Genomic DNA, 8,745 nt, shown 5'->3' with positions numbered 1-8,745 from the left:
ACCCCCTATCATTTTGGTTCAGGGTGACACCAAGGTCATGGCGGGCAATCTGAAGGTCAGTATGGCTGCAAGGTCATGGCGGGCGGTTTGGAGAACTGTATGACTTCTCCTTACTTTGAGAGATCTTGGGCTTCCCAGTCTTGTCTTCCTTCCTCTTACCAGTTCCAAGCTAGTGAGCAGCTTCCAGCTCTAAGGACTCAGGGCTGCTGAAGCCTTGTCCTCTCTCCAAGTACAATGTGCCCGGCGAGGGCGGGACTCGGGTGACGCAGAGCCTCATGGGAAACCACTTCTGCAGTTCCGTGCTGCAGACAGGAGAACGAGCCGTGATCCTACGCTCACCGCTGTTACATCTTCGTTGTAAGGAGAGAGTCCGCTGTTTTCAAGTAAGCTTGATAGTGCAGGGTGCAGCCTCGTGGCAAAGAAAGCATTTCCACAGTGTGGCTGAGGCTCTGCATTAGATCCCCAGCGCTAACAAACCAACACGATCCAACCTCCCCCAATAAACCAGCAACAAAGCCCGTACATACGCTTGGGCTCTCTGGTAACGATCCATGTTTGTACCTGACTGCTCGGGACCTGCGAGCATCCTCTCCTCCTCGCTCTGTGGTCTTACCTCTTCCTCCTCTGAGGTCCTTATGGCCTTTTTGATCTCTTCGCTTTTTCTTACAGTCCAGGATCCTTGAAACATTTGGAACGGAAGGAGCCTTTCTGACTTCCAGGTACATCAGAGTGATGCTGCCTTTGATTTATCCCGACATAACCGGCTAAGGATCTTGACGTGTCTTTGTACAGGCCACAGCCTCTGCCTCCTTCCTCTGCTTGCTTTTGGAACACTGTTTCTCAACCTGTAGGTGGAGTCCCTTTAGGGGGGTCAAGCAACTCTTTCCCAGGGGTCACATGTCAGGTATTTACAATTCATAGCGGAGCAGAATTACAGCTGTGAAGTAGCAGCAAAACGGTAGATTTATGGTTAGGGGTCACCACATGAAGAACTATATTAAGGGTTGCAGCATTAGGAAAGTTGAGAGCCACTGATCTAGGCTGTGTCATGGGAAAAGACAGAAGGAGAGGAAGGAGGAGAAGGAATCTGAGGATATCCTATATCATCCTGCTTAGTCACAGACCCAGAGGACATTGGGATGGGAGGAAACTTCTTGGTCACCTTATCCAGGTGCTCTGGGTATCCAGGGTTTGGAAGGATGATATAAGAAAACTCCCCCTTTGGCTGCAGAGGCCCCACTCCTTTCTATATTGGAGTGCACGTGAGATTTTAGTTTGGTTTGAACATCTGTCCCCGTAGCTGCGAAGAGTCACAGAGAGCAGCAGTTCTGGTCCGGTCCCATGCACGCATCTTCTGCAGCAAGCATTCAGGCAGTTGCTCAAATGCAGATCTGGATGCGGCTCCTGCGGGGAAAGCGAGCTCCTCGAGCATTCCATATTTGGTTGTATGTCATCTGGAACAGAAATGCGCTTTCCTGGGTCCGCTGCCCACAGGCCCCAGTTCTGCTTTCTACAGATAAACAGAAGTAACCTGAACCATTTCCAGTTTTCTGCTCTATCTCTGCAGGGCCTCTGGCTGTTGAGTCCCTTGGTGCATCTGTAGAGCTTAATACATCTGCATGCATCTGCATGAGCTCATGGGGGGGACCCAGGGCCTCCGAGCATCCTTTGTCAAGTTACCCCATGTTACTCGAGGCTTCATGGTCTCACTCCTTCTCAGCCTGGGCCTGGGTAGGGCTGGGAGATGCTAAACATCTTGGGCCAGGGGCAAAGACACGCCATCACACTCAATTTATTGAGTAATGCTTTTGAACATTGAAGTGGCCACTGAACCAAAGCAACCTGTTACGTTTGACAAAAGTTGCCTGTCGCTTCCTGTGGCTGAACAGTGACCTGGGTCTAGGCACTCACTGCGCTTGGGCATAAACATCATGGGTGGTCACCAAGTAGGAGTTCTGGGCACTAGAAAGTAAAAAGAATCTCATCTGGACAAGACAGACACGTCACCGTTAGAGAATACATCTTCCAGATAAACTGTTTACTTCTCTCCCAAATGTGTATGCAATGTCAATAAAAATGAAAAGAACCCAATATCCTAGAATGAATCCATTGGCCTAATTGTTTTCCAATGAGGAGAAGAGGCCCTTATGATGGGAAAAGGTCTTAGACAAGGCACCAGACCTCAGAGAAAGAAGAGGTGAAGTCAAGCAAGCCATGGGCGAAAAGGAAAACTTGTTATTTAATGGGATGAGAATATTCTGGGCCATGAAGGCTGCTTCAGTTTGGCCTAACACCATCTCAGGTGGCAGACATTGACTAGCCTCTATACACACTTAGAAGCTGCAGACTTCTCCCATTTGCCATAACCCATCTTCAGTTTTACACCGTGCAAGGAGGATGGTGGGCAGGCTTAGGTGGACGCTGGGTACATCCAGATGATTCTCTGGTTGTTGGGAAAGGTGCCATGCCTGGTCAGAGTTATCTCCTCACCACAGAAGGGAAAAACCAATCCAGGGCAAGCCTGCAGCCGAGTATCCTCCCAATGATGAAGCCGACTTCCTGAGAGAGACACTCACTCTTCTTGAGAAACTCTTGCCCAACCAGAGTCAGTGACTGGACTAGAAAATGAAGGCCTTTGTTTTCTTCCTCTATGTTCAGTCTTCTCTTTACTTCCCCCAGCTCGAACACCCTTCCCCCAGAGTGGGCATGGCATGCTGTCCTGGGGGAGGAAGAGGGGGTAACTCAGTTTACCTGCTCCGGTAGGACAAGTTACAGCCTGGACTTCTCCCCCAAAGTCCTTGCAGGCAAACATTACCTTTCCTGCCTGCTTACCAGTATTATTACCGTTTCGGGGGTGTGTTTACCGTGCCAAGATCACACTCGCATTACTCATTTAACAATCTGTAGTGTTTTGAAACCCACACGTCTAGCCATATCCCAAAGTGGGATTTTTTTTTTCTTTCTCTTTCTTCCTGATGCTTTGATTGATAAGGACTGCCCATGACCATGACCTTTAAGTGGCACAGTTTGGAGGGGGCGGGGATGAGGGCAAAGACAAAGGTTACCCTACCGGCAGGTTCTCTGTTGACTTCCAAGCCGCAAATGACAGTTGTTCTGTGGGTTGGATGGTTTCTGACCTGGCATGGGCTTGAGCAGCTGTTCTGAGTGTGCAGGCCAGTCTGCCTGGCTCAGGGGGTAGGGTGGCTCAGTGGTGGTCTCAGTTTGAGCAAGAGTGATTGACAGTCTGGGGGTGGGGGGAGCAGGGCAACACACGATTGCATCCTGCTTTGACCATGTACTATTTAAGACGCTGTATTACCAGAAACTGAGAACCTGGAAGCCATAATCAGAGATAGTTGTTATATGAAACTATGTGGCTGAGCCCGTAAAGATCTACAAAGATGGTGGGAGATGTGTGTAGTGGTATTTCGCTCCAGGGCAGAAGGCAGCCATGGCCCGAGAGGATGGAAGTCCAAAGACACACCTCTTATCTCACTAACTTAAAACAAAGAGAGAGAGGCTCGAGAGGGAACCCACGAGGGGAACAAAGGGGAGAAAACTGAGCTGAGGAAAGTAGAGACACGGGGTTCAGTATGGAGAGGCTTGTCCCTGGCATCGTTCTGGGTGGGGACTAGTGAGGTGGAGATTCGCAGAAAGGCAGTGGTGAAGCAGCCGGTGACCTTGAAGGAGGACCGTCAGAGAGGGACGCTGGGTAGAAAGCTCAGATTCAAGGACGCGGGAGATGTCAGGCATCATTTAGAAGTCTGCAAATATGTAGAATGGTGACTCCTTCCGAAAGGATTTTTGGTTTTGTGGGGGTTTTGTTTGTTGTCTTTGTCTTTGTTGTTGTTGTTTAGTCTTTTTTTGTTTGGTTTGTTTGGGGTTTTGTTTGTTTGCTTGTTTGTTTTGGCTTTCTTTTTAACCACGGAAGAGGCGAGAGTGGCTTGATAGAACCTGGGTAGAATTCTCCTCTTGAGACTTGTCCGTGCTAGGCTCAGATGAGTCGCCTTTGTGTCCTTCTGGTGCTGTCTCCTTGGTCTTGCTTTTATTCTCCCCTCCCCGTTCAGACTATTGTCTCCTGCCTAGCTGGACTTACAGCCTCGAGGTCGTCTGCCCACAGTCACAGAGATGCGAGGCTCTTGAGGGTCTTGTAGACTCAAAGCTGGCACTCACAAACAAATGTTAGTCAGCAGCAGGTAATGCCATGAAACCCCCGAGAGCCTCTGAAAAGCCTACACAAGTGCACTGTCACGTGGAAATGGGATAGAATTAGAGCCACACCAAGAGGAACAAACTCACTTCCAGAGGCTTGGGGTGGTCCTGGGTCATCCGTGCGCTTTGGTGGCCGTAGTAGTCCGACCCCATGCCATTGGCGACAGCGCATTCCAAACGCAGCCTCTTCTGATCGTCGGGTTGCCAAGTCATGAGCCCCGACTTCAAAGGGTGAGGAGGCCGAGGCAACTGAAGACTCTGCATGTGCAGAAGTGACAGCTTCACAGGAGACACGCCTGGCTGAGCACAGAGTGGGTGACATGAAGGTCGCAGCGGACGGGACGGTAGTCAGCGTTTCCAACTTCTCTAACTTGGGAGGAGTCGTGAGGTGAGCAAATAGAGCTCACCCACTCACCACAGCAACAGCTGGAATGACCCGGTGGGCAGGTCAGGGGTAGAGTCACAGAAGCGGTAGGTATTTCCGAATTGAGATTTTTAATAGCGCTCGGGATCCGGCGGGATCTCGGACAGCAGGTGGAGTCACAGCTACCTTATCCCTCCAAGCTCTTCTGTGTCCGTGGTTCCTAGAAAACCTGCTTCTGCATCACGAGTGCAGAGTAGCATGCCCTGCGGATGAAATGCAGAAGCATCCTCCCTCTCCCTCCCGCACTCTTTGGCCAGCCTCTGGGATGGATCTTGCTAGGTCTTCATTTCCCAGAGGAAGAAGGTGAAATTGGTGAATAACTTCATCGAGAGGCACCGCAAGGAAATGGCAAAAAAACCCCACAATGTCTATCTAGCTGTCCCTATGTCACCCGTGTGTTCCGAGTCAATCGGCAACAGGCAACAGGCAACAGGCAACAGGCAACAGGCAACAGGCAACAGGCAACAGGCAACAGGCAACAGGCAACAGGCAACAGGCAACAGGCAACAGGCAACAGGCAGCAGGCAAATGACACGGCCTAATAGTTTTGCTCTTTCTCCTATACATTGGACAGTTTCGCACAAATATTTAGCAGATTGTGATTTGATTCATGCCCCATTACACTCTGGGACCCTGTTTCTTCCCTTCTCATCTCTCCTCCCAATCTAGCCCCCAACTCCATCCCCCAGTGCCTGCACCATGAGGGAAAATGACACCCTTTCTTCGAGCAGCCGTTAACAGTCAGGAGCCTCTCTGGAAAGGATAGCACACCCTAGGCACCTTCTTTACCCATGATTCAAAGATGGGGACCTTAGAGGGTAGTGTTCAGGCATCCATAGCTGCCCTACCCTCGTGGTTGCAAAGGTAATGTCGGATCTAAAACATCTACAGTCATATTCTTTCCTCCTGGTCCTTCATGATCTCCGGGTCTGACAGGGATGGGGGGAGGGGGTACGGATGCCCAGCTTAAGGCCAGGTGGCTCATCAGTACTTACTTTAGGTCTTTGGCCAGATAGGAATCTCCACATTAACTGCCTTCATCGACACAAAGCTCTTTCCGTACTCCATGCTCAGAGCCCCATGCCAGGGATGCTGAAGACGCAGAGACAAAAAGGCTGTGACCTCTTATTTCTTCTAAAGTGCTATTCCTCCCAAAGACATTTAGGAAAGAAGGCTAGAAAATGTTTTAAGACTCTAATAACACACACACCGTTTTCTTTTTTGACTTGAATGTTAGATTCGTGTACACGTGATATTGGTCCCGTGTTGATGTGACAGAATGACTGGTGTGGGGTACGTTATAAAGAGGTTTCCTTTGTTCACAGTTGTGGAAGGCTGGAAGTTCAAGATCACGTGACTCTATCCACTTGACCTCTAACGAATTCCATGACATGGGAGAGAAGTGAACAGCTTTGGGCAGAAAGAGATGAGCATGTGGACTGACATGTTTTATAAACATTGATCACTTTGCGGAACTGCACAAGTCCCTTCCAAGGGTAGCAATCCCAGAACCTAGTTGTCTCTCACAGGCCTCGCCTCTCTTAAGTGGTTCTCCATCCTTCGCTAAACACACCAGAGACCAGGAGCAGCCATGACAACTGAACCCAAACCTCAGCCAACATGAAAACCAACGGTAGGAACATCAAGCTACACACTGAGACATTTTCTATTTGAGGGGTAGGGAGACTTCCAAGAATTTTATAAATAATTGTAAAGATGTTAATCGTGGAGGTTAAGAATGGGGCTTGGTCTTCGGTAAAGTGTTTGCCGTGCAAATCTGAGGATCCCAGTTTGATTCCTCAGAACCCACTTAAAATCTGGCAAGGAAGCAATATCTATAGATATTCCCAACACTGAGAAGGAAGAGCCCGGAGGATTCCTGGGCCTTGCAGGCCAGCCCATCTAGCCAAATCAGCAAGTTCTGTGCTCTGTTACAAAGCCCCACCCATCCAATCACACAGCTGAGGCTAGCCCTGAGCTTCCATATACTGAAACTCACAAATGCACATGTTCCCATGCATACACATGCTTGAACGTGCGCACATGCGTGTGTATGTGTGTGTGCGCACACACACACAGAGGAACATATGCATCTACACACATGGCAAAATGGTAGCTATGCTTTTTTTTTTTTTAAGAAATAAATATGAGTACACTTTAGCTGTATTCAAACAAACCAGAAGAGGGCATCAGCTCCCATTACAGATGGTTGTGAAGCCACCATGTGGTTGCTGGGATTTGAACTCAGGACCTTCAGAAGAGCGTTAAAATGTTCTTAATCACTGGGCCATGTCTCCAGTCCCAAGCTAAGCTTTAAAACAAACAAACAAACAAACATTAACCATGGCTTTTGTATACTATAATTGACCGTATATTCTCAGAATTTCTCAACATCTCTTAATTTGTTTTTTGTTCTTTGTTAATGAACACACACCATCCCAGCCCTAACTGGGTATCAGACTGGGCATAAAGACCCGCCCACTTTTGCACAACCAGTGCTCTCTGACTTACGTTAGCCTTTCTACTGTGATGTGGCACTTTGTCTACACTGGCACTTTTTTCTTTTATTTCTATACCTCACTAAAATGCAGTCAAATATTCAGACAGCTCCCTGATCCCAAGACAGAACAGCACTGCCGTGGAGAAAGTTTCATGATGCCGAGCTTTCAGTGTTCTTTGAGCAACGGATGAATGAACTTCTGGTCTCCGTGTACAGGAAGACAACTTAGAGGTAGGAAGGCATACAGCATTAGAAGTTTGGGCAGTTAAGACAAACATGAAAGTCGAGGATCACAAGTTGGTCAGTCTAGGAAGCATTTAAGGATACCCAGTGTGTGCTCAGCCTTGGGGAAAGCAAAATTAGCCCTTTACCGCCTGATCCCTACTGGGCTAGCCAAGTCACTGGAATAGTGTTTGGGTCAATACAGTCAGCACCAATATTTTTTGTTGTTCTTCTTCACGGGGAAGAGCTTCAGTTCCCCTCTGTTCACAATGCATCAGGAGCTGGGAGCTAGCTGAGTGGTGAGACATGCTAATAAGTCCGAAGGAGCACCTAGACCAGTGGACACAGACTAGAAAATCCCATACAGGGTGTGGAATGGATTAGCCAAGTATAAATAAAGGATCAAGGGAACGCTGGGAGAATTTCAGAGTGGCCCGAAAACTTGTAGAAAGCTTGTGAACAGACGACTGAGGAGTAGGAGTTAGCTACGTGTGGTGAAAGGAAACGGATGATTCCATCAATCCCAGCAGACAAGCTCCAGTGTGGCCAAGGGTGGGACCTGGGCTGAGAGCCTGGGGTAGAGCGCAACAGGGAACCCAGATCACGCTGAAATGCTGGGTGGGGTCTAAAATCATCGCGTCTAGATCTGGACCTGGCCGACACTCATTCTCGATTGCAGAAACACAGGGCAACATTGGTACTCTTCCTAATAGAACTATCCCCCTGCTCCAGTAGCTAGCTGACTCTGCCTTTGATTGGGAACCTCCTCAAATGGAAATACAGAAAACCTCCATATCCATCCTTGCATTTCTGCTCCTGTGAGAGGATATCCTGTGTTTTGTTTTGTTTTGTTTTTTTCTAAAGCAATTTGGGGAGGAAGGGTTTATTTTCGCATACAGTTCCAGATCATTGTCAGTTACTGCAGGGAAGTCATGGAGCTATGAGTTTGAAGGAAGTAGTCACGTGACATCCTGAGGCATGATCAGAGGGTCATGAATGCTGTGCCCCACTTTCTGTATGAGGATTTGTAGGGGATCCGAATTAGGTCTTCGTGCTTCTATGGCCAACACTGTAGCAGCTGCACCAATCTGTAGTTTTTGTGAATGGTCCGTCACAAGTTTATGTCACCTCAGGTCCATGTCTGTGGATACCACTGGATTATTTTCTCTTTTGACTTCCTGCACTGTGCTGTTCTGTCGAGGTTTGGTCTGCTGCTGTGTATTGTACTGCTAAATTCTATACTGGAAGGAAGGCCTAGGCCTACAAGTGACTTCTGTTTACAGATTTTTGTGGTGCAAACCTTGTTCCTTAATTTAAAGTATTGGTTAAATAAAATTGGCTACAGCCAATTAATTACTGGGGGGATTAGAGATACGTGAGTTGGGAG

The 8,745-nt window shown here is 48.4% G+C and overlaps 1 protein-coding gene across 1 annotated transcript; it reads left to right on the top strand.

The window, feature by feature from the left end:
- The first annotated feature begins 195 nt into the window (after nt 1–195).
- Nucleotides 196–1,597, top strand: LOC147998605 (uncharacterized). Its single transcript, XM_087598793.1, has 3 exons — nt 196–383; nt 670–719; nt 1,301–1,597. The coding sequence occupies exons 1-3, from the start codon at nt 276–278 to the stop codon at nt 1,518–1,520; spliced, it is 378 nt and encodes a 125-aa protein (XP_087454919.1). The 5' UTR covers nt 196–275; the 3' UTR covers nt 1,521–1,597.
- Nucleotides 1,598–8,745: the final 7,148 nt, after the last annotated feature.

This window comes from Rattus norvegicus, chromosome 20 (assembly GCF_021556685.1).
Source record: "Rattus norvegicus strain SHRSP/BbbUtx chromosome 20, alternate assembly SHRSP_T2T, whole genome shotgun sequence".
Lineage (NCBI taxonomy): Eukaryota > Metazoa > Chordata > Mammalia > Rodentia > Muridae > Rattus > Rattus norvegicus.
This window is presented reverse-complemented; position numbering and strand designations above follow the sequence as displayed.